Source organism: Ahaetulla prasina, chromosome 3 (assembly GCF_028640845.1).
Source record: "Ahaetulla prasina isolate Xishuangbanna chromosome 3, ASM2864084v1, whole genome shotgun sequence".
Classification (NCBI taxonomy): domain Eukaryota; kingdom Metazoa; phylum Chordata; class Lepidosauria; order Squamata; family Colubridae; genus Ahaetulla; species Ahaetulla prasina.
In genome coordinates this window covers 175,607,702-175,634,510 of record NC_080541.1, presented here as the reverse complement: position 1 = coordinate 175,634,510, position 26,809 = coordinate 175,607,702, and the positions used below count along the sequence as shown (strand labels likewise).

The 26,809-nt window shown below is 35.5% G+C and overlaps 1 protein-coding gene across 3 annotated transcripts in view; it reads right to left on the bottom strand.

Moving 5' to 3' along the window:
- Positions 1 to 26,809, bottom strand: part of TESK2 (testis associated actin remodelling kinase 2) — a 60,126-nt gene that overhangs the window by 10,715 nt on the left and 22,602 nt on the right. For 2 of the 3 annotated variants that reach the window (XM_058178550.1, XM_058178549.1), the window contains exons 4-9: positions 23,702 to 23,750; positions 6,806 to 6,952; positions 3,477 to 3,558; positions 2,831 to 2,910; positions 2,054 to 2,137; positions 19 to 105 (exon numbers count right to left, since the gene is read on the bottom strand). In XM_058178550.1, coding sequence (XP_058034533.1) covers positions 19 to 105; positions 2,054 to 2,137; positions 2,831 to 2,910; positions 3,477 to 3,558; positions 6,806 to 6,952; positions 23,702 to 23,750 — 529 coding nt within the window. Of the gene's footprint in view, positions 1 to 18; positions 106 to 2,053; positions 2,138 to 2,830; positions 2,911 to 3,475; positions 3,559 to 6,805; positions 6,953 to 23,701; positions 23,751 to 26,809 lie in introns of all 3 variants that reach the window. The other variant, XM_058178551.1, reaches the window with a different exon arrangement.

Genomic DNA, 26,809 nt, shown 5'->3' with positions numbered 1-26,809 from the left:
ATTTTTGAGTGTACTGACATTGCAGCAGTTGAAGGCTAACTGGAGAAAGTTGGGAGGACAATCTCCCACCATGTGCTGAAAGGCATCATAATCCAGTCCAAAATTCTACATGAAAAAAAGAGAGATCCTCTGTTAATATCTAAAATAAAATAAACATGAATTAAAAGAAAGCAGTGGGGAAATTACAAGGGTTAAAAGACAAAACACAAAAGATAGAGAACTTAATTCTCCTTGTGAGCTCTGAGTCAGTACTTCTGTGGATTTGACAAAGAGGTGCTGATGTATCTGCCATTTTCTTCATTGGCCTAAAAATACTTTCTGAATCCAACATATTATTGTCCCATTCCTTCTTATTATTCTGCTATTATTCTGATATACTGTCTATATCAGCATTTCTGAGCCTTGCAAGTCTAAGGTATGGGGACTTTAACTCCCAGAATTCAAGCAGAGGAACAAGGGTGGATGGGGAATTCTGGGAGTCGAAATCCATGTATCATAGAATTCCTAAGAAACACAAACAGCTGCCAGTTTCTGAACAGCCAGGATTCGATGCAGTTGCTAGGAAAATGGCAGCTGCTTCAAGGATCATGTTGTGTGGCCCAACAACATGTCCTCCTTCCCTAACCAAATCTATATGTTAACCAGCAGAATTCCTAGGATTGTTTTAAGTAATACTACATTTTATTATTCTAAAACCTCCAGAAGTATATTAGTTTGCTGGTAAACTATTACATTATTTCTGCAGCATGGACTGAATATGTATCTTCAGCCTGTACATAGCTCAGATGTACCGCTCTGAACTAAAGGGAAAGAGGAAGTTCAGAGAAACAACCCAAAATGCTACTGTATTTATTCGGGATTCAGTTCTAAAACTGAAACTAGCATAGAGAAAATAAATGTTTCCTTTTCTGCAGAACACTCAGTTCTTTGAATATGGGAAACACAGCACCAATTTAGCTTTTTAAAAATACATAAGGAGTTATAGTATAAGAGAAAGATATTCTAAGAGATAATAGTTTCAATCCCATAGTCCAAGTTAATTCCTTCAATATAGTCTAACATTTAGACCCATAAAAGATGCTATAAAGAGAATTTTATAAATGTGTCTACACTAAGAAACTTATTCACCAGGAAGTCTAGCATGAAAATGCATTTACAGAAGAAAGCACCACTACACAGTACCTAGTACTTGGCCAATATCATATTAGAATGTAGACACAATTTGCACAGCCAGTTTGTGATGCAATAACATCATAACCACTTATGAAAATAGTTTTGTAATAACTTCAGTGCTGACTACTTATAACATTGATAATTCTTAAGAATATCTCCACATTTCACCTACATAATATTTCACAAAAATGTGCCCTACATTAACCAATTTTGTCCATTGGAAGCAATTATCAAGCGTACTAAAACAGACCAACTGCTATCTAATTCTTTTTACTGGGATTGGAATTTTTAAAATACAAACATTTTCAAACATATAACAGACCTTTTATGTCAACTGTCTCACCCAACTAGAGTTTTTTTCACTTTAATATTTTTTAAATTATGTATTTCTCAAAGATAACCTAACTTCAAAGCAATATGCTGTTTATAAAAGAAGAGAAAAAACACTTTAAAATAGTGTTAATGTAAAACAAATAATGATGTAGTATAAATAAAATAGCCACCCTTTCATCATGATCTGTTGAAAAGGCAAAAAGATGTGGGTGAGATCTAATCAAGAGAAGAAAATGTTCTGATCAAACTGCCTCTTCTCATGAATGAAGAAGCGAAAGAAATCTCTTCGGTATTACGACAGTTAATCTCTTGAAAATTGGCTGATTAATACAATATTCAATCCAATATTATGCAAGGATAATTATGTACTTTAAATGTGGAAGGGCGGGGAGAGAACAGCATTCTGTGCCAAGCTTGGCATATAAATGTAACAAAAGATTAATGTTTTATGGCAACTTTTATAGCCCATTTGGCAACTCTATGGAAATTAATGACCCATGAAACTCATTTTTTTCCTTGACAGTCTTTATCAGTGAACTTTGCTCACCTCTGTTCGTGGGAGATAGTCTGGGTCTGCCTGGATCCTTGCAATAATCTCACAAAGGATGATTCCATATGAGAACACATCTGCCTAAAAGAGAGAATGTGATCCCAGATTTATTTTGCAGGTATACTCTTTCCCTTCCATTGCAGGTTGTCCCCCCTGCCCATGGTATGAGACTTTTCCTTTGTTCCTATCACATGGGTGCAAAATGGGTGCCTAACACATTTCAAAAGCTTAAATTGCCTATTGCAAATTGCCCACTTGCAAAGTTCTGAGGGCACCCAAAATTTGACCAGCTAAGAAAAAGACTGCAGTACTGTTTTTTTATCATTAGAGGGAGCTATAAAACTTGAAAAATACCAGCTTTTACTGATTTTTTTTTAAAAAGCTACAGTTTATTGGAAGACAATATTGTTATTAACAAAATTATAAATTAAGGGAAAAGATGGCATTGCCCCTTGATAAGTAGTGTAATTTTGATTTACAGCTTTGAAAATCACTATTTCACAAAAGATGGGTAAGGACTTATAATACTGTTCTTAATGTTAGCTAAAAATAAAATATAAAATTTTAGATTCTGAATATAGAAAGCAAACAATTGCCCCATAGGATATCAAGTTTATCAAAGACAACAGAATTTTCATGAGATAATCTAACTAGAAAGACTTAAAAATAGCAAATATAGCTTACATAAAAGAAAAATGCTAGGTACAAGTACAAGTTCTCCTATATTCCAGGGCAACATTTTATGTTAACAGTATTTATTTCAAACATACCTACCTTTTCATTATATGGCTCATCTCGCAGCACTTCAGGTGCCATCCAGTAAGGAGAACCTACTACTGGCAACTTCTCACTTCAACAAATTTTGAAAGGTAATTGTTAGAAGTGCTTTCTCATAAATATTATACAGCTCCTTTAGTTTCAGTACGTGAATGACTACCATTCCATTCCAAGCAAACTATATAGGACAATGTTGTTATTATTTCACATATTTCAAAATCCTGAAAGGTATTCTACTAGGAAGTATATTACAAAGCCTACTGAAATAAGAAAATGTTTATGTGCCACAGTGAAAAGTTTAAGCAAAGTTACTGGTATACCCATGTGTGCAAATCATTTATACATGTCAATCAAATCTAAATGGATATCTTAAAGGTTCTTTTAAAACTGTTAAAACTGCAAAATTGCTCTTAAACACATTTATTATCTGCATCAGTGACCTATCACAAGTCTATTGTTCATGCAGATAGAGAATGATTATATTCAAAAGCTAAAATGTAAGCAATTCAATAAATAATCCAAAAGAGTTTTAAGTAAAATGCTGAATCTTAGAAGGCAATGATCAGCGATCCACAATTATTTAGCTTAACATTATAATATTATTAAACTCTTAATTGGTGTTTACTCAGAAATAATGCTTACCTATAATCAGGAATTTTCTCTGCCAAGCCAAAATCACCCACTATAGCGGAATATACACTCTCATCGTTTTTTATTAAACAGTTCTGAATAAAAGCAAAGAAACAATAATGAATATTAAGTAGATATAGTACAGTTGTAATATCGCTGCAATAAAGAATTTGATTTTGATTTCATCACCTATGAACATGTCAGTATCTGCCAATCTCTTAGCCCATTCTGCCTTTTAAATGTTTAAAAGAATATTGAATAATTAGCAGAATTTTAAAAATGGCATGCTGCAAAGCTAAGTGCCACCCTCAGTTTTTGATGAACAATTTCACACAGGCCCCATGGGTAGTCTTTAAAAAATAAAAATGGTGACTGGAAGTAGCTAGTGTTTTGTAAATACAAGTGGCAAGCAAAGGATTGGAAACAATTAGCCTTGAGGGGGCAGTAAAAAGCAAGCTTTTTGACTCTTCCTTCTACAATAGCTATTTCGTGAAGGCAACCTTCCTATGACAGATATTTTACCAAGTGCCTATAATCAGATCTTAAAATATCTACATAGGTTGAGGACATATGGTATCTACATATTATGGTACTGTTTCCCCCCCATTAAATAATTACTGCTCCAACTGTATGCAATATTGAGCATAGCACATAAATGTATATCTGTTAAACGTAAACAAGAATGAATATCAGAATATGTTGAAAAGGCATTTTGCAATATTAACATTGATCATGAACAATTTAAAGAATAACTAAAGAAATTGGGAAAATACATTTTATTTATTTGTATCCCACCTTTATTATTTTTACAAGTAACTAAAGGCAGTGAAGAGGAAAGTGAGGAGGAACTAAAGAGCCTCTTGATGCGGGTGAAGAAGGAGAGTGCAAAAGTTGGCTTGAAACTCAACATTAAGAAAACTAAGATCATGGCATCCGGCCCCCTCAATTCCTGGGAAATAGATGGGGAAGAAATGGAGGTAGTGACAGATTTTATTTTCCTGGGCGCCAAGATCACCGCAGATGGGGACTGCAGCCAAGAAATTAAAAGACACTTGCTCTTGGGGATGAAAGCTATGGAAAATCTAGACAGCATAATAAAAAACAGAGACATCACACCCTGCCAACAAAAGTGTGTATAGTCAAGGCTATGGTTTTCCCAGTTGCAATGTATAGCTGTGAAAGTTGGCTGTGAAAGAAAGGCTAAGCGCCAAAGAATTGAGGCCTGTGAACTATGGTGCTGGTGAAGACTCCTGCGAGTCACTTGGACTGCAAGGCGATCAAACCGGTCAGTCCTAGAGGAGATCAACCCTGACTGCTCTTTAGAAGGCCAGATCCTGAAGCTGAAACTCAAATACTTTGGCCACCTAATGAGAAGGAAGGACTTGCTGGAGAAGAGCCTAATGCTGGGAAAGATTGAGGGCAAAAGAAGGGAAAACAGAGAACGAGGTGGCTGGATGGAGTCACTGAAGCAGTAGGCATGACCTTAAATGGACTCCAGAGAGAGGACAGGAAAGCCTGGAGGAATGTTGTCCATGGGGTTGCGATGGATTGGACACAACTTCGCAACTAACAACAACAAAGGCAGTGAAGATACCTAATATTCCTTCCTCATTCTATTCCCCCCCCCAAAAAAAAATCACCTTTTGAGAATTGGACTGAGAGAGAGTGACTGGCCACAGTCACCCAACTGGCTTTCATGCCTAAATTGGGACTGGAACTCACAGTTTCCTGTTTTCAAGCCTAATGCCTTAACCACAAGATCAAACTGGCATTATACTATCAAAATTTCAGCATGTTTTTCCATGCACAAAGATGCAGTATTTGATTTTATTCAATTCAATTCAATTCAATTCAATTAAAGATACAGTAATTGATTTTATTTAATATTTATCCTAAATATTATGAGTTCTCACCTAAATGTATTTTAGAATACACAGCTCACTTTGGATTTTTAACTATACATAAAGCCCCCTAAACTGCACTTATCCAATGCATTTTGAATCTTTTCAACTATGACTATTGTTATTCCTAATAAAAAAAATGTATCTATTTCGTTTACTTGAGGATAAATTCACTGCAAAATGTACATAAGTTCACTGCAAAATGTACATAAATCCTAAAGCAATAACATTAATCATACTGCAATGTTAAAAATATGGTAAAAATTCATACTTGAAATTATCTTTTTGTAGGTAGCTTCAATGATTCAATGATAATCATTTGTTTCCCTCCCTCCATTAGCACATAGACTATTTGTAATATTTGATTTGTAAATATTACAAAGGAATTCTTTATAATACTATTTACTATTTTACTATTAAGGTTCAGTAAAGAACCATATTTAGAATTTGTGAAAAAATTATCATAAACAGTACAGCGATTTCTTAAATTCTTGGTTAGTTATAGGAGTTATAAACAATTGTGTTCTTTTGCTATGTACCGTGTGGAAGTTATTTTAATATGCCCAAGTACACTACTACAATTTTATTATTGATTATGACAAGGCTGTGTTCTACAATGTACCTACCAGCAAAAAAAAAACGATGGTAAAGAAATTCCAGCATTAATTGTATAGGATAAGAATATGGGAATATTGTGTGCCAGAGAAGAGGAACATAAAGCAATAAAAACATCCAGGCTTTTCTTCATGCACCTAAAGTTGTTGTTTCTTTAAAATCTACATGAAGAGTCAATTCTTTGCTGCTAGATAGGGAGGGAAAAGGGATTGCAAGACTAGCAGAGAAACTGTTACAGAATGGAATGAAACTTTGAAAATGAAAATTAGGTAATCAATCATAGCAACAGCTCAGCAGCAGCAAGCAGTACTGAAGCTACCACAATATTCCCTAGTTTCATTTCCTCTCGAGTTATGGATCCTGGAATTTAGGCACATTCTGTAAGTTAGCCCAAATGAGGTACCTTGGTTCAAATTGTTATCCTATGATGCACCAATTCACCCAGGTCATGGGGAGAATTTTTGTAGTATATAGATATTCCAGATTCTCATTTACAGTTCTGGCATATTTGCAGGTGAATTCATTAAAAAAATAGGTACATTTTAAATATGCATATTTGTAGCAGTTTGAAAGCAACATCACTACTCATTTTTAATAAGGTATTATGTTTTATACCAATAGATTAGCCTTAGAACGTTATAGAAGTTAGAAAGCTATAAGAACATTGCACCAAATGAGTTAATTTTACATCTATTTTCCTGGAAATATAATTCTTAACTCACAATTGCAGTTTGCTTTCTTCTGACAGTAAGACAACACAGCTTTGAGAAGGGATAAAGAGAAGAAATTTGCTGCCAGAAAATACAATCAGATAGAAGAACATTACCTTGGAAGTCAAATCTCTGTGGAAAATTCCTTTATAGTGAAGATAACAGAGTCCAAGAGCAATATCTAATGCCAGCTTTACTCGCACTGTCCAGGACAAGTGCTGATTACTATCTAACAACTGTTCCAGGTTACCACAGTTGATGTACTGTAAAGAAACAAAGCTATGGTTAAAAATGTAGCTCAAGACAAACAAATACTGTTGAGAAAAGATGGTACATTTCAACATGGAGCTTTACTTACTGAAGTGATCTTCTTTGTCTGAGTAGACTAATGCATTAATGTAACTGAATTAAAATATCATATTATAATACTGGTACACTGTAACCAGTTCCTCTAGCAAAGCAAAAATTATGATTCTATATTATAAAGATAAGATTAAGCATTGGAAGAAGATACAATAATTTTGATTCTTATTCTGCCCAATTCCTTAAAGTGCTCATAAAAATCAATAATGTAAGTTTAAGAATAGGCAAGTACAATAGAAATTTATAACATATTATCCTGGTTTTTAATAATCATAGAGTATTTAGAGTATAGAATGTATTTGTATAATAATTTGTTTTCCTCTATCTCACTTATAAATGATTAAGAACTATACAAATTTGTAAAATGGTGAAATTCTTCTACAAGCCAGTTCAAATTTCAGGACTTCATAGTAATATTATCAAATGATAGATCACATTTGTTATGGAAAAAAAATCAATAATATGCAAAGAAATGAATATGAATTCTTCATACACAGATTTATACTGTACATGACAGTATAATGACATATACAGACATCATATGTACATGACATCAATCAGTATCTCGGTATAATATACAGGCCAACAAATGAAGGAGCTGTTAATTTCTAGCTAAAATACTCAAGAATCTAAAAAAGATCAAAACATTTTATTTGTATGGAAATTGGCACAGATCTTAGTACCTCAGCATATTTTTGCCAGAAGTATTTTAGATTGTGTCACAAAGAATATGATGGCATACCATTTTTTAATTAAGGACTATCAATATATTTCTTTGGCAAATAATTATTTTTATTAAGAAGATCATCTTACTATATTAGTCTTTATAAATAACAGCTTGCTGGGTCTCAGAAAAATACAGGTACTACATTATTCAGTGAGACTTGCATCCACATACAACCAATGCAGCAAGTTTTCAGGATCACTGTTCTCTATCATGGAAATATCGTGTTTCCCTCAAAAATAAGACCCTGTCTTATATATATTTTTAACCCTGAAATAAGCGCTTGGCCTGAGTGCCATGCACTCAAAAGCCCAATTGGGTTTATTATCAGGAGATGTCTTATTTTGGGGGAAACAGGGTATTAAGTTATTCAAAATGGAAAATCTTCCACCAGAAATTGATACTTTTTTAATCAATGAAACCAAACAAATTTTATTACACCAGTAATATTTTCATATTTGCAAAGAGAATTTATGATTTGGGACCGCTGATGTAAGAGCTATACCAATACGGGAAATAATTTCTGTTACTATTAACTGGACAAAATAGAATAGAATAGAATTTTTTATTGGCCAAGTGTGACTGGATGCACAAGGAATTTGTCAAATATATGAGCAACTGAGGACAATAACTATAATTGCAATTATTTTAATTACTGCACTTCTTAAGTTCAAACTAAAGACAGAGATGAAACTAGATCCTATTTCTCAGGTGAATTTTACTATCTGCCAAATGAGTTTATGATGGGTTTATAAAATGTGCAACAGGATTAAGTTGAACACTTGCCAACTGTTTCCTAATTTCCTAATTCCTAGTTTCCTAATTTAAAAAACCTGTAAGAGTTTGACAATAGTCAATGGGTTGAAACTTTTGCTGCTGAACACCCAGTCTAATGAATAGGAAAACAGTTGGCCAAACTATTTTATCACAAACTAAACTAGAAAAAGGCCTGACTCCCTTTCAGGTTTCTCTGCCTGGATTCTCTATACAGCAACAGGGAGAGATACAGAACTTTAGTGGTCTACTATGATATTATAATATACACTAGATGTCCTGAACTTCTTTTGAATGTGAGTTTCTGAAGGGTGGAATTCTAGACATAATAGGCTCTCCACTCTGAGCTATCTGGTCCAGGGAAGGTTTTCCAAACTTCTTTTGATAAAATCATGCTTTACCATGCTTTGACTTCATGACTGAAATTTGGACATTTGATGGATGTGGAAGAAGGTAATTAAAGTGATCCACGCTAAAAATGTATGTATCTAAATAACTTCTCAATGTTCCCTACAAAGTTTCTTACAATTTTAGCATTTTTTTCTTAAAACAAACAAACCTGTTTCATTTCTTTTTCCAAAATGCAGAAATGAGCTGAAAACATAGCAGCATGTTCAAGAGCATCTTTCCAACTCTGAATACAGTACAAATATAATAAGCTAATATACTAATTAATTGTATGATTTTATTTGTTGTTGTTGATACTTCTTTCCATTGGTGTGTTGAGCTGTACTGATTGGTGTTCACTGTGGATGTTTTAATTATTATACGTACACTATGTAGGTCACTAAGAGTTATTTGATTGTGGCATGGTACAAATCTAGTTAATAAATCAATCAGAATGTTATAATTATTAAACAGCCAACCAATGTACTGTACCTACAATCTGTATTTATAAGACAACTTTTCACTTTACACAATCCATAAATGTAGTCAGGTTCTTTGGAGAATTATAGCCACCTTTATATGAACTTGAACCTTGGTTTTCCTTCCTTATAAAGACAGGGAGAACAATGAAATGATTAATGAAAGTGGTGAATATCACTTTAGCATGCAGCTCGATTGTATGACACTTAAAAATGCATGAGAGTTTCAGATTAATCGAAATGAGATTGAAAAAGCCTACCTATGCCTCTGCAGAGTAATAAAATATACTGAAATTTAAATCCAATATATTTGGAGAGCAAGAGGAAGAGAAATCTGTTCAGAGATCTGGATGGCTCCCTGCAGGTGTTCAAGAATCTATTAAAAATTGCTTATTTTCCCAGTCTCTGGGGAAGAGCAAAGATTGAGCCCATGCTAGATGTTTTTTTTTTTCAGTTTATGATGTTTCTAGGGTGTACAAATTTTTTTCGGAATTTTGTACATTATAAAAAAACTTTTAACTATAAACTGTTCAAGATTTTGGCAGCCTATATATACATTGTTTAAATAAACAGCCTCCAAGGCTCTGTTATGGCGTAGTATCTTGGCTCCAGACATTTCTGAGTGCAATAGATTGTCCATTTTAATCTAACTTTATATATGGTTATGGAACAAGCTTCAGATGGTCCATTATAGGCCCAGACCTGGTGTTAAGGAATGCTACTCTATTGGTTTTGTAGAAAATCTACAACTATTAATACTATTAACCCTTACATACATCTTGACAACTTATCTAAAATGGCACTTGTGGTTCTAATCCCTTTGAGAATGACATTTTCAAATGATTTGCCTATGAGATACCTATTTAACAATGTTTATTAGTTTAGGGCAGGGTTCTCCAAACTTAGCAACTTTAAGACTTGTGGACTTAACTTCCAGAGTCAGCTTTGCTGGCTGAGAAATTCTGACAGTTGAAGTCCTCAAGTCTTAAAGTTGCCAAGTTTGGATATCCCTGGTTTAGGATATTCCTCGTTCAACATAAACATAACCTTTGAAAGAGAGTTTGGGTACTGCTGTGACTGTTTCTTCATATGGTGCCTATTTTGGTTGTCTTGGAACATTTCATAACATAAAATATACATTGTGGTTCCCATGAACATATTCTCACTGTTATGGGAAATAAAAACTTAGAACAAGATGCAATTTCCTAACTACTGCAATTCCATTATTATGTCCAAACTGAGGAAAAATGAACTGCAGCTTGAACAATCATTGTTCATCTAAGCAGAATAATCTCTGCATCCCATTTGAAATATACTAGGGACTCCTATTTTAAAAATAGATGCTGACGATCTGAAACCATGCTATGGAGAGTGGAAAGAGGGCATATGTATATGTAACTCACATCTAATTAGTAACACAATTAAACTATAGTTCAGAGATAGATCAAGATTTGGCACTATTCAAAGATGTTGAATAATACAACTATATCCAGTTTCATAATAAGTGGCCCCTTTGTTTCAAGAACTTTGTTCCTTGTAGCAGTAACTTAATTTGATCTCAGAGCAATTAGCAGGTGAAAAAGGCAATTGCACAGAGAACACAATACATGACTGGCAGGAAAAAAGATCATCCGGAGAAGCAAAGAATACATTTATGATCTGTGCAGCAATATTTTGCATCCTCAACTTCTTTGCTATTATATGGTGATCTTATATATTTTTTGAAACCTTTTCTTGTATCCACAAAGTCTACAATTTATTTGAACATCCATAATTCTTCCTAATCAAAACCTTTAAATGAAAGATAATCACATATTTATTGCCCAGATGTAAACATGGGGAAGAAATGGTGAACTGAATGGAGATGACAACTATGATGGAATGAAGAGCCAGCAAGTAGACTGGCTCTTCAAAATATGTCTCTGGACAAGAAAAGGACACAGGATCACCCAAACTGCTCCATACATTTTTTCCTCACATGGATATTGTAAGATAACAAGGCTCTGGAAGATGAGGGAATGCAATTTCTGCCCAAACTGAAGTCACAGCCTTTATGGACACAGAGTTGCTTCCTTCCTTTTCTAATCACTTTTGGAAATTATTTGTTAATTGCTTTTTAGATATTAAGATCTTTCAGGATGACAATTTTTATAGCATCCGATGAGTTTCCTTCAATCCTTAAACACAAGTTTAAACTTTAAAAAGCTATTTGAAGGGATTAAAGATTAACATTGTTTAAAATAAAAAAGGAATATAAAGTTATTTTATCAAGATTGAAATAGATTTGTTATATCTGATAATCCTTAGTAGACTTTTGGTGACCAGGGCTGTATGACAAAGCTTTAAAGATCTGTTTATAGATAAGAGATGAAATATGGAGAAAAGATCTTTTGTTGAATTTTAAGAAGAAGTAATAAATTATTAAAGTTTATATTTGCTGCGATGAAGAGGGAAAACACTTATTAAATATTTTAAATTATATTTTAATTTTTTCCATTTTTCTCTTTTCTATACTTTTTATTTTTATTCTTTTAATTTTAGTGTGTATTGACTTTTATCTTTTAATTGAAAACTTCAGTAAAATTACTGCAAAAACAAAAAAAGACTGAAAGCCAAGAACACTTATTTCTGGGGCAGTAGAAATGTCTACTAAGAATACTACTTAGCACCACCAAATATTTGTCATTTTCTTCTATAATATTTTGAGAGATCTATGTAGATCTGAATGCAGGATCTGGACCAATGGAAAATCTTTCTGGATCATTCTGGAGAAAAATCTCAAGATCATTCATATATCTTCTACATTGCTACTTCTCATGAGTAAACCATAAAAATGTTATTTTATGATTAGCTACTGGAGTAGTTGAGAGTTGAGGGATTCTATTGGAGCTCACAGCTGTTTTGGAGTCAAAATTGTACCAATTCTGCTTTCTTAATCATTTTGAACATTTTAAAACTACTTTTTAAAATATTAAGAACCTTTTAGATTTTTAGCGTGTGAGATTTTTCCTTCAACCTTTTGAGAACAAAACTTTAAATATGATTTTAAGATTTATAAAAATTTGAACTAAGGAATTAACAGCAAAAGGGAAATTGAGCATTGTTTCTGAAACGTTATGTATGGATGAATGGCCCAGATGGATTTATTATAAATGGATTAAGTCAATATAAGAATTTTTCCCGTGGGAAAGAAGTTATGTTTTACTATTGGCATATAAACAAGATGGAAATTTGAAAACTGATCACTAGAGGGTGCCAGAAGCAAACAGAACAATGGATGCACGGAGAAATGGGATCAAATGACTCAAAAATTAATTTTAAAGATTCTGCCACTGTTGATAAATTTATTGACAAAATAGATGATGGTATGGAAGAAAAAGAAATATTGTACTGGGCAAGGAGACAAAGATATTGTACTGAACAAAAAATGATATTTTTTAAGATATTAGACATTAGATATAAAAATGTCAGGTTATAAGGACATAGAACAAGATGATTTGACCCCAATAAGCATGGAAACTTACAGTCATAGACTCTGACCTAGATCCAGAGATTCTTCAGAATTTCCAAATTTGGGGAACGGTATCAACTAGTAAAATCTCAAAGGTGGAAAAGCACAAAAATATGAGGAAGGGTTTCCTGGGAATAATGTCCTACAAGGAACCCACATTTGAATAACTCTGTAGTCAGAATTATGCATATTATTTGGGGCTTGGAGACAAAAGCTAGAAGTCTTTTGTATAATCTTCAGTTAGAAAATCAGCCCAAAATCTTACATACACCTGTGACTTCCTATCTCGAATCTTGCACTGAACTTCTGGATTGACTTTTTGGACTCTGACTCAGTTTGTACCAGGGGTGAAATCTAAAAAAATTTCCCTACCGGTTCTGTAGGCGTGGCTTAATTGGTGGGCGTGGCTTGGTGGTCAGATGACTGGGTGGGCGTGGCCAATAAAAATAATAAAAATAATTAACAAAGTATAAAAAACAATAAGAGGTACCAAAAACCAACTTTCACACTTTACACACACACAACACAACTGACTCACAAACAATGTAAAAGCAGCTGCACTTCACACTTCACACAGCCACAAAAAGCTCAAAAACCAACTTTCACACTTTACACACACACACACACACACACACACACACACACACACACACACACAAAATGCCACATACAGCTTTCTGAGATTTTGTGTGTTTGTGTAGTTAGAGTGAAACACTACAGAAACACACCAAATCTCAGAAAGCTGCACAAATATTTTATTTTATTATTTTATTTTATTTTATTTTATTGTGGACTTCAAATCCCAGAGTTCCTCAACCAGCAAAGCCAGCCAGTTAATCACCAAGGAAATAGATTAGCTAAGCAATTGATTCTGATTGGCTGAAAGTGAAACTGCTTTTGGGCTGGAAAAAGAGCCATGCGTTCATCAGTAATCAGGTAAGTGCCTTAGAATCTCTACTCTTACTTGTAGAAAACATGTTTTCTACAAGTAAGAGTACAAGTAAGGTTCTGCTGATGAGGAACTCAGGTGAGATGCCAGAGGAGACTTTAATTTTTTTTTTTTAAAGTTTAAAGTGTCTGCCGATCTCAACTGAGGGGCAGGATCCTCAAAGGCTTTTTTTTACTTTTAAAGGCATGTTTCGGCTGAAGCAAAACCGGCTTTTAAAAGTAAAAAAAAAACAAAAAAAACCCTCTGCAGATGGTGTAGCTCAGCAGAGGCAGGGGGGCAGGGCCAGGGATTTTTGCTACCGGTCCTCCGAACCAGCAGCCACCATCGCTATCGGATCGTGTGAGTCGGTCCGAGCCGGGAGCATTTCACCCCTGGTTTGTACTCTGACTTTTGCACATATCGGTCTGAAACTTTGAATAGATGCTTGATTGACACTTGAACTGTCTTTACAGTACATTTTCTGCCCAACCCTTTGATTTCATGCTGATTATCTTTGAGAAGCTTTGGGCCCATCCAACTATATCTGCCCCAATTTTGCTGAGCTCACTGCCTGAGACAGGAGGAAAAATGAAATAATTGGAGAGCCATAGTTTGTATCTTTACCTACTCATGTGTCGCAACGTATTAATTTGGATCTTATCATTTAAGATCTGTATTATATATATATTCCTATAATAGGTAGTGGTTTAGAAAATGTATTCTTGGTTCCAAAATCAAGTCTATATAACTCACATATTCATGCTTAGACTATGAAAACTTAAGGGGAAAAAACCCATACATAGCAAGATCTTTATTTAAACTAAGCCATGATACCATATTTTCTTTGTTAGAGGGGTGTTGGACCCGGTTGCTTAATGAAATAGTAATAAAAACATTGCTATTTTACTGTTCTATTGTTTATGCTTAAACAATTGCAGTACATTGGCTTAATAAGTTTTATTTTAGGAAAAAGCATGGTATTAAAAATTAACACTCCAAAAGGCAATTTTTGATTTAAATGAATTAGGCTTACAGCTATTTTGTTATCCTTTTAGGATTGAGGCAGCATATAAACTGTTTGATGGGTCACTATTTTTTGTGATATGTTGGAATGTTCTAGTAGACTTTCACACCTCTATTCATGTGGAAGAATATACAGCTGTTAACTGAATGAACAGTAGCAACAGAAGGTATAGCAGACATTGTGAACTGACTCATATGTACATTAAATGGCTTGGCCTCTTAATTTTTTCCACAAGATTCCTAATATGTATGGCATGATATCAAGGAAACATAATGTGAATCAATTATACATAAATCAATGTATCAGGAAAGAAGTCAATAATTATTTCTACAGGAATAATGACACATGTTTTGCAGCTATAGGTAGAGATGCCACCACCCTGAATGTTTAGGTGCATGGCACTAAATTCATATTAAAGATGATTTATGCATTTCTAAAATTGGAAGGAATCACAATGTCCAACAGCGTGAATACAGACTTATTTCAGGCATCATCTATTTAACTAATAAAGATGTACATAATTATGAGTACACATTTTAATTGCTAGACCTTTGAGCACTCATACATTCTTATGAGATGTTCTTATGTATTAAACCTTCAAGCATCAGCCATCTAATTCATGCTAAAAAAATGGACAGAGTCCTATTGAAATTGACATTTGAGTGTTTTGAGAACACCCTAAGATGGCATACCACCAATACTAATCATGTGACAGACTATATTACAAGAACTCTAAGAGATGTGCAAACTTCCAAGACAATAATGGTGTTAAAATAATATGGGTGGATTCACTCTATGGGTTGACTTACTCATAAGTAATAAAACACAGTGAACGTTCAAAGTTGCAGAATAGGGAATATAAAGTTTTCAAAACAGTACTGTCTGAGGCTTGGAGACTTCTTCCTTTTAGAATAAACCTTAAATGCTTACATAGAAGAAAATTAGATTGCAGTTGAAACACATACGTATTTATTTATGTATATGTTTATTTTTAATTTCAATATATGAGGCCATCTATTAATAAGTCTGGGTGGCTAAAATGACCAAATATGCCATATTATTTTAAATAAAAGTACACAAAATCAAACATTAGACAGATTAAAGACTATTCTTTTTAGGAAAAAAATTACTGTTGTTCACCATCTTACTGAAAGAAGATAAAATCTATCTTTTGAGCAATTGGGAGAATCTGAATAAACTATGACTCAGTTAAGAAGTATTAGCATCACAACTGGCAACCAAGACTCTTGTGATCTTGCATGCTTTTCATATAATTATCCTGCTACTTATTTCATTATATACAATACTTAGTACTCATTACCAAATTATGATTCCCAAATCCATTTCAATCCATGTTCTCAAACTGTGGCTTGAAATAGATTAGCGAAAACTAGAAATTGAGGAAAAACTCCATGTAAAGAGGGGAGGAGAAGAAATAGCTTGTTGGGATGTTCTTCCGCATGTTATAATTTAATATTACATCTGAAATGACTCATAATGGAGGTGAAACTACAAAACAGCTTGCTCCACAAAGGAACTCTGGTATACTGCAACCCCTTTGATCTGCAAATAATTTCAACACTATTGTACATACTTTGTCTCCTGCAATCCTCATCAACTGCGATTCACACTTCCCTATTTTCTGTGACAATGCAATTCATGAACAATACTTTCATCCAATGACTTCTCAGCCTAAATTATCCAATAGCTGAATGCAAAAAAACATCCAATTGCAGCTAATCAATGTGTTAAAGCCCAATTCTCTTTCACAATGAAAGCAACCTTTGCTCACCATTTCATGTTTTATATGCATGACATTTATGGAGTTACCAATTCCTTCCCCTAACAGGCATTTATCTATCTCTCTTCCTGTATCTATATAGTGCCGTATTAAACATTCACTCCCAGAGGCAGCAATAACAGGTATTGTGTAGAGGTGTTGTGGAGGCACTAGGCAGTCACGGGACTCTTTCAAAGGAAGAATTCATTGTGAACCAATTAACAAGCTCACTAAAAAGCTAGAAAAGCTTCTCCACTACTTCTGCCAAATCAGCTTTGTTGTTGGAGTGTATTTCACATAGCAGAGAGTTTTATGCTGGCAAAGCAGCATTCCTGGATTTTTCCATGACTAGGGATGATCAAAACAGAGTAGGGAGATAGGGGATGCAGTAAGCATTCTTTCCAATAAGAAACTACATAGATGATCCTAAAATGTATCCATCTGTGTAGACCTTGCATCTTTACAGAGGCAAGGAACAAGAATGACAGGCCACTCACAGACTGTAGGCATTACATCCTGCAAACAGTTGAGACACATAGTCCACATATTTAATCTTGTAGATGTAGTTATTTTAAATTTCCCTAAAAATTCTCATTATAGGGAAACAATCTTTGATGACTCATATCTTCACAGCTTTTTAAGCAGGAAACAGTGCCACCATGACTACTCCTCTTTGCAACAATTTATAGCATGAATTGCAGGCTCTTGCTTTTGCGATGATTACTGCCAAACTGATTTATAGGACATATTGTACAGTTCAGATAACTTTGAAGCTCTTGCTAAGTATGAAACCATTATCTAGAGGTTAGATAGGATATGCCTTCTGCTACTTTGTGAAGCAATTAAATCAAACTTATTCAGTACATAATTTTAGTGGATAAAAATAAAACAATTTATATTGAAAAATTAAATTAGGTCAAGAAGCTATTCAGTTAGGTTCACTGAATGAACATAGCTAATATCTTCTGGAAGAAACAGTTTCAAACTTTCAGTTCATAATGTAGCACAGAAGTCCATTTCTAAAACAAATCTAAAACGTCCATTGATTTAAAAAAGCTCATGGATTCATTTAAATTAGTTCCTGGGCTGGCCTATTATGCTTTGGATATGTTAAGAATATGAAATGGCCAAAAATATTATAGAGGATTTTTAAGGCAGAACCTCTTTTTAAAAAATGCCATTCAGGATAGTGTAGAAAGTTAGCACCCACCCTTCTATTAAAAAGGCAGAATATTTCCCCTAAAAGAGAAATAGAATTCTTAAGGGATACAGAAACTCAGCCCCAGCAGATATTTTGGTGCCAGCTTATTTACATGACAAAAGACTGGGCCATCTTATCTACAAGCAAAAGACCTTCAGCTCCAGGGTGATAGGATTAGCCCTCACTCAAGATCCAAACCAGGACAAAGCCGTTAAGCCACAACAGGAATTGCCCAAAGCCTCTTCATTGCATCACCCAGCAAGATTCAACCAAGCCTGGGACTCAAGTCAACCTACAAAGTTACCCCTAAATGGTCCCATGGGAGTCTGACATTTCTTTCACAGGAACAGGAAGCAAGTTCAATGCCCAAGGAAGGGTATAAATCTCTCTCTCTCTCTCTCTCTCGTATGCTCGATTGCCCAGGACCTCAAACCATGTGGTCCTGTCTACCATTAAACCATCTTTCCAATCAGCCTCCATGTTTCCAGTGTCTTTCTTCCCACTTGGAACTGAACCCAGATGGACATTTCTTCCAACAATAGCTTTCATTAAGAAAATAGGATACTAATCATCACTCCCTCTATTTCTTAATTGTTCATGTCTAATCTATCTATCTTCCATTTCCCACCTCCCCACAACTTCTCACCCTCATCGAAGAACCTCTGTGCCTGAGGAGAGGAAGATCAATATCATTTAAAGCTCTGTGATGCTTTCCCCAGGAATCACAGGATCACAGTTTACTAGTTTATTGTGAAAAAAAATGACAAACACTTCAACAGTGCTTTTGTAAAAACCTTTCATTTAGTTTTTTTCTTAAATCAGGCACCCATATATACATTCAACAGATAAATCTTGAATAAGAAAAAGACCATCACATTTCAGTAATAAAATAGCTTCTATTTTTGCAGTACAAGCGGTAAACTCTGTTCAACTTTTTCAAAAGGCCATGACAGTTACTAAAATTAATTTCATGAAATATGCATTAAGATCTCAAGAGACTTCACCACTAAAGTATCTGAATCATTTGAAGACAGTATCCAAGCCAAAAATAATACTAAGGTTTTTTTAAACTACAGCATGACTTTGTTTCAAACAAAAGTGCTCTCATACGATAATGAATATTTCATTTAATACTGGTGAACATGGTCCAGATTTTTTCCTGATTCAGTGCAAACTAAGCAGTATGTATCTGCCACCAAATCACTTGATTCTGAAGAGATGCTTGCGTTAAAGACACAAGTCTATCCACATCTCCCAGAAATATCAAAGCAACTATTACCAGCGCTCAGAATGTTTCTGTTAAATAGGACCTCCCATTGTCACATTATCTACTGTTTGTACTTTGGGAAAACTTTGCCACTTTTTTGCACTACACAATTTCTGCATTCAATGCAATGGTATTTACAAGATTTAGAATAAATGTAATAAAATCATTTTATGATATATATATTTTTGCCTTCCATCTAATTGAAGAGATAAAAATCTTTTTAATTTTGTAATTCTTTTCCCTAATTCGTTTTACAGAAGACGCATGTGCTACTTCAGTAAATAATAAAGTCACATGTACTACACATCCCACCCCCAAATGAAATTGACAGCATTCTCCCTCAATCCTAGGATCAGTTTACTATAGTAGAAAAACTTTTCTGTCAAAGGCCATGCTTATGAGAGGCATTTCTCACAACTGCATTGGTAAAGAGAAAGCACATACAAACACTATCTCTTTTCCCTCTCAGGCCAATCATCTAAAGTGATTTTCTTATGGGGCTTCTGAGAATATAATGAAGATTATATGCCATATTATGATTATATACTGTCATCCTTTAACTACAGTTTCAATTTGAAGATAGCTCTAAGGACCTTTAAAGCAAATAAAAATTAGGAAAAGATAATGACAGAAGAAAAGTCAAGTAACTAAGTAAAGAAGTGTTAAAACAATAATAGTACCACCAAAAGCATCAATTCATTTTTAACTAAGCTTTATTTTGGATTTCTGTTCCATAGTTTGTTTTTTTAGTGAAGTACATTAACAGCTGCAACTTTTAATTACTTCTGATAACTTTTAGACAAAATACCAAGCCTCTAATTACTGTGGTTTCAGATTTGTTGTATAATAATCAGTATAAGAATTCCAGGTAAATTCCAGAGAAAGTAGAATTTCAGATAAATTCTACAGAATGAACGTTGGACTTACCTGAACGTTTGTTCTATGTGCGCTGCGTGATAATCCAAGCAATGGGTGTTAACCTCATCTGATTGGCCAGAGACTGAGTTAAAATTTGTTTGTTTGGCCACACCTCCTCCTCCTGGCTGGACTCCAGTTTCTTTAATGATAAGATGGTGCTGGAGAGGTGTAACCTGTAAAGGAAATTCATCCGCTCCTGTACCCTGTACTCTTACCGAACCAGGGAGGGGTTGGACTCTCATTCAGCACAGATAGAATGAACGTTCAGGTAAGTCCAACGTTCATTCTCCTGTGCGCTGCTTAGAGAGTCCAAGCAATGGGATATACCCAAGCTAATTATCCCCAGGGTGGGAAACAGATGGGTCCAGGGTTCCCACAACTGGAAGAACCTTTTGTAGCAATCTTCTTCCGAACACTGCCTTCTTCCAAACACTGCCTTGGCCGATTAATTAACTGATTAATTTTATAGTTGTTGATGAAAGGTGAGGGTGACGCCCAGGTAGCCGCCCTGCAAATTTCCAGGATAGAAGCTTGTGTAGCCAAAGCCACCATGGTGGCTGCACTCCTTGTTGACTGCACCGTAATATGGCTGGGCTGTGGCCTGTTCTGATGGTCATAGGCCAATACTATGCATGTCTTGAGCCAGCGACCAATGGTAGATGGAGTGACTTTTTGTTCTGTCTCTGTCCTCACTCTTGAGTAACGAGCTGGCCTACAGCCAGTGGGTTCACGGCTCCTATCAGTCCTGGCCGAGAAAACGCAACTGCCTGCCAAAAAGTTCAAACGGATTAAGACTTCAGCTCACTTCGACACAGTTCAGCTAATTTGCTTCCCGTGGACCTGAGAGCAGTCCCAAAGCTCCTTATATATCCTGTGGGGTGGGGCTCCTGCCCCATCCTTCCCTTTGATGACGCCGCCTCTCTAATCTTCTGAAGCGCGGGTCGATCGATCCAGGCTGGATTAGTATGATTATCAGCTGCATCTGAAGGCATAGCCTGAGGAAGGGAGGAATCAGGGGGTGTCGGCCTCATTACGTCCTCCAACTGGCCTGGTTCTGGCTCCTGGAGCTGGGCCAAAGGAATCGGTGCTTCTGGGTAAGCCTTACCGGCCCTTCCCCCTCACTCTCAGAGTCACTTTCGGGCATGGGGCCAGGTTCGGGGGCTGGAGCCACAACGCTTTTGGGCCCATGGACTGGGGTTAAAATGAGACAAATAGCGATTCAGTTTTCCTAAAGGAAACTGTTCTGCTAATGTATTTGTGCAGGGCTCTGCGTACATCTAATGAGTGCCACCGTCGTTCTCTGGGATGTCTGGAAGGTGGACAAAAATCCGGGAGAATTACCTCCTGGGCCCTATGAAACCAGGTGTTGATTTTGGGCGTAGTATGACTCTATTTGGGTGAAAGATAAACAAACCTTACATACTGAAAGGGCTGCCAGTTCAGAAATTTGTCTAGCAGATGTAATTGTGATTAGAAAGGTGAAGATGGGGAACTTGAGACTGGCAGACCCTAATGGCTTGAACGGAGGAGAAGTGAGTGCCTGCAACAATAGAGATAGGTCCCAAAATGAGTATCTATGGACCGTTGGCGGCTAAAGTTTGATGCCCCTTTTAAGCAGCTACGCACCCTCAGATGTTGTGAGAGAGTCAACGCACTGTTGCAGGTCAGGATAGTAGCCAATGCTGCTACCTGTCTATGGAGAGTGTTTGTGGCTAGTCCCCCCAAGACATATGGGACGGACGCTGACATAGGAATGAGCCTTATCTTGGTGCACCAGCGGCAAAAGGAGGACCATATGGCTTCATATATGGGGTTCCTTGACGGACGGCAAGAGGCCTGAATGATAGAAATGACTCTCTTGGGAAAAATGGTCCTTCTTTAGGATCTCTCATTCAAGTGCCTTAAGATTATGTTACAATTCACAAATCCAAGATCTTTTCTAAACATAAAGATCCTTATCAAAAAGTCTCAAAGCATCTTCCTAATGTTCAGCCTACAAGCCGGTTTAGCTCACGCTGGTAAAAGCCTGTTATTAAGAACACAGTAGCCTGCAATTACTGCAGGTTCGAGCCCGGCCCAAGGTTGACTCAGCCTTCCATCCTTTATAAGGTAGGTAAAATGAGGACCCAGATTGTTGGGGGGGGGGCAATAAGTTGACTTTGTAAAAATATACAAATAGAATGAGACTATTGCCTTATACACTGTAAGCCGCCCTGAGTCTTCGGAGAAGGGCGGGGTATAAATGTAAACAAAAAAAACAAAAAAAAAAGCCTAAATTAAGCATTTTATTATGGGCTGCAAGTCTTCTGGCAAAACACAAATGTAAGGAACTAAGAACAGAAGAAGCCATTCATATCGTTGCATAGCATCATACATAAAAATAAAAGATCCGTTAAAAGAATGGCTAAAAAAGAATCAATTAAAAAAAGAAAAACAGAATCTATACACACCAATACAAAATACATTGCAACTATATATTAATACTACTTACTACAATAATGATATACAGTCATTTATAGGAATGCTATGTAGCTATGAAATGCTCATATCCCTCTTTATATTCTAAAAATTATGTTGCCTTTAAGAGATATTTCAGTTCAATGCCATATGATATAATCGGAAGTAGTAAAAATGATTCAACCATAATGCTGGCAATTTTCTATTTTGATAGGAAATTTAAAAATGTGTTCATGCCAGATTAAATACAGCAGCTGCAATCATTCTATAAAGCTTTATCTGCCTGACTGATATTTACACACACACACTCACTCACATGATATCTATGTGTGAGACAGAGAACCCTGAAACCTACTGAGAAGGATGACTTAGAAAAATAATTGCAGAGCTGTTCTGAGGAATTTTCTATGCATCTGGAGGATAAAATTGCTCCGATTTACTCAGAAATGGGCATTATTTGAGCAAGTCCTAACACAATAACAAAGATTGCCCAAGGAGCTGCTGATCCAGTTCTACAGAAGAATTATTGAGTCTGTCATCTGCACCTCTGTAACTGTCTGGTTTGGTTCTGCAACCCAACAAGAAAGACACAGACTTCAGAGGATAATTAAAACACCAGAAAAAATAATTACTACCAACCTGCCTTCCATTGAGGACCTGTATACTATACAAGTCAAAAAGAGGGCTGCGAAAATATTTACAGACCCCTCACATCCTGGACATAAACTGTTTCAACTCCTACCCTCAAAACGACGCTATAGAGCACTGCACACCAGAACAACTAGACACAAGAACAGTTTTTTCCTGAACACTACCACTCTGCTAGACAAATAATTCCCTCACACTGTCAAACTATTTACTAAGTCTGCACTACTATTAATCTTCTCATCATTCCCATCACCCATCTCCTTCCACTTATAACTGTATGACTGTAACTTTGTTGCTTGTATCCTTACGATTTATATTGATATTGATATTGTTTCTTGATTGCTTATTTGTACCCTATGACTATCATTAAGTGTTGTAGCTTATGTTTCTTGATGAATGTATCTTTTCTTTTATATACACCGAGAGTGTATGCACCAAGACAAATTCCTTGTGTGTCCAATCACACTTGGCCAATAATGAATTCTAAATACATTGTTTAGCATCACCATAAGAAATTTTGCAAAGCTGAGGGAAGGAGGTAATCAGCTTACCTCAGTAAGGGCATGCAATTGTCCTTGATGTACACAGACACCCATAAACCTACAAAACAGGAGTAAAATCTTAAATCAGAAACAGTGGATTTTGTAGGGCTTCATTATTTTTTAATCATTACAGTACATACACAGTTTTTAAAAATTAGAAATATTGGATGACACCAGTTCCAAAACATTACGCAACTGTTCTACAATCAAATATACTGCTATGTATGTAAGTTTAAGTATAAATAATGAACTAGTGTATTTGAAAATAGGAAATAAATTCCAATTGTACTATATTTAAATATATGTAGAAGTTTCAGAATGTATGTAATTTATTGTTCACATTTTCATAAAAAGTTTAAACTTTTTATGAAAAAGTCTTATGACCATTTTTCACAGTTATGACCATTACAACATTCTCATGGTCATGTGATCAAAATTCAGACGCTTCTCAATTTACTTATATTTATGATGGTGGCGGTGTCCAGGAGTCATGGGATCTCCTTTCGCGACCTTCTGATAAGCAAAGTCAATGGGGAAGCCAGATTCATTTAACACCTGTATTACTAATTTAATAAGGGCAGTGATTCACTTAACTGTGCCAAGAAAGATCATAAAATGGGGCAAAACTTAAAAAATGTTTCACTTAGCAACAGAAATTTTGGACTCAATTGTGGTAATAAGTTGAGGACTACCTGTATGATAAAAAGTTGTTAATAAATTAGAACTGGAATAATAAGTGGATATAGATAAGTATACCACCCCTCATTTTAAGCAGAGTACCAAACAATTCTTTGTTAAACAGTGATAAACAATTCTAAAGATTTGCAGTCAAAAGAATAAACATAATTTTACATGCAGTAATAATAAAACATCATAATAAAATTAGAAAAGGTATGACCTATTTATTTTAAAATGTTACATTAATTGAAAGTATTGGTTTTATATACTGGAATGTAATTATATGGCATTTATAGGTATTACTACATATGAACACATCTTCTTAGTTGCTCACCAACCCTCCCTTCTTTCTTTTTTTAGGAAGAATTGGAGAAAAGAGAATTTATTTATTTATGTATTTTCTAAAATCATTTTTTTCTGGCTAGATAGCAGCTGAACTTTGGTCTTACATGTACATAAAATATTATTCAAAGTGAAAGGAATCCAGAGCTCCGTTGTTTCGTAACCACTTTCCAAAAATAATAATAATAATAATAAAAAAGGGAGAAGGAGAAGAAACAGTTCCTGCAGTGAGGAACAAATGGTCAGAATGGAGAGGTCACAATGAGTGAAACAGAATCATGCAGCCCAGGAGCAGAAGGAAGAATAAAGAATGGAGTCTGAGGAATGAGTGTGAATAAGAACCAACAATGAACTGGTTTTCTACTTTATGGTTTAGACCAGGGATCCTCAACCTCTGGTCCTTAGCCTAGTACATACTGGGCTGTGGCCCATTGGAAACCAGGCCGTGCAAGTGGCAGAAAATTCCATGAAACCATCCCCCCTCCACAGAGGTGGGTTCTACTTACGCTTACCACCAGTTTGTAATGGGAGTGCATGCGCAGTTCGTCAATTATGACATCTGGGCCAGTGGGCAGAGCCTCCCGCTGCTTTTACTACCGGTTCTACAGAACTGGACAGAACTGGGAGCAAACCACCACTGCCGCTCCCCCTCCCAATGCCACCACTTCTGCCAGTTCACAGAGCCAGAAAGATTGGGGACTGCTGGTGTTAGACATTACTGCCACCATTCAGTTCTTGGGCAATATGTTGCTTTTCTTTTAACATCAGACAAGTAACCTCTGTCAAATGTTTCTGTGGTATTTTTGCCATTTTAGTAACTGCTATTCCTTATGTTACCTAGCCATTTTCTAACACAGCCAATGCCATTTTCAGAATTTTATAAACTGAATTTGAAAATGGAGGTCCAAATTAAGTATCATGAAACCTGAAAACCAAATTGTTGGTAAGTTATATCATATGCAAATGAGTTCTTAGTATTTTATATTGCTTTTGTGAAAACAGCTTTGAACTATGTCATCTTAGATGACTGCAGATATACATCTATCATTTAGTTCAGGACAATACTAAATTCTGGAACTTTTCATTGAACTGAAAATATATTTCAAAAATAAAAATAGGAAATAATTCTGAAAAATAATCTTACAAAGGAAGTGCTACTTTACATTCTCAAATACCATTCTTTTAATAATAAAAAGTTAGTATTTATGAAAATCTTTCTTGAATTGCAGTTAATTCTGAGCACTGAGTTGCCTACTAGCAGGAGTGAGTTTATTTTATTTATTTACCAGGTTTATAAGCCATTCCAATTAGCCTACTGTGAGGAGCACACGATTCATCAGTACATAATTGGGATAACAAACAATGCAAATCAAATTTTGAAACAAAATATAATAATGTACATCTAAGTAGATACATGCAGACAAAATTAATTCTCAGGAAGGATGGTAATAGAGAACTGGCCCTTCAGTTAGACAAAACAGCCAGATTTTCAAAGCTTAAGGACAGGGAACTATTTGAATGTTGGGGGAGGAGATAATATTCCATAAGAGGGATACTGACTGAAAAGTCATGCTTCTATGATCCATGAAATGGTAGTCTCCAATCAAGGGCATATGAAATAAGCCCCACGATAGACCTTATAGAGGACAGACATACTGGGAGAAAGCAGTCCTAAATATACCTAGACTATGACCTTTGGATGGCTTTTAAAGGTGACAGACAGCATCTTGAATTGCACCTGAAAGCTAAATGGCAGCCAGTGCAGCTCTTACAGTAGAGATGTCTTGTGGAGGCCATAAAATGTATCTAAAACTAGTCTTGCTACTGTATTCTGAACCAGTTACATTTTCCAAATATTTTTAAAGGCACCCCATATGATGTGCATTACAATAGTAGTCCAATCAAGAGATAATTCAGGCATTAATGACTAAGACTAATTCCTCCCCTTCCAGAAAAGCCTGCAATTGCTGCACAATATGGAGCTGTGCAAAAGCTCTCTTGGCCACAGCTGTCACTTGCTCTTTGAGCAGGAGCTATGAATACAAGAGCACCCCTATCTTCCTAAAAATCAGCTCTATTTTGGAAAATTCAATCTTT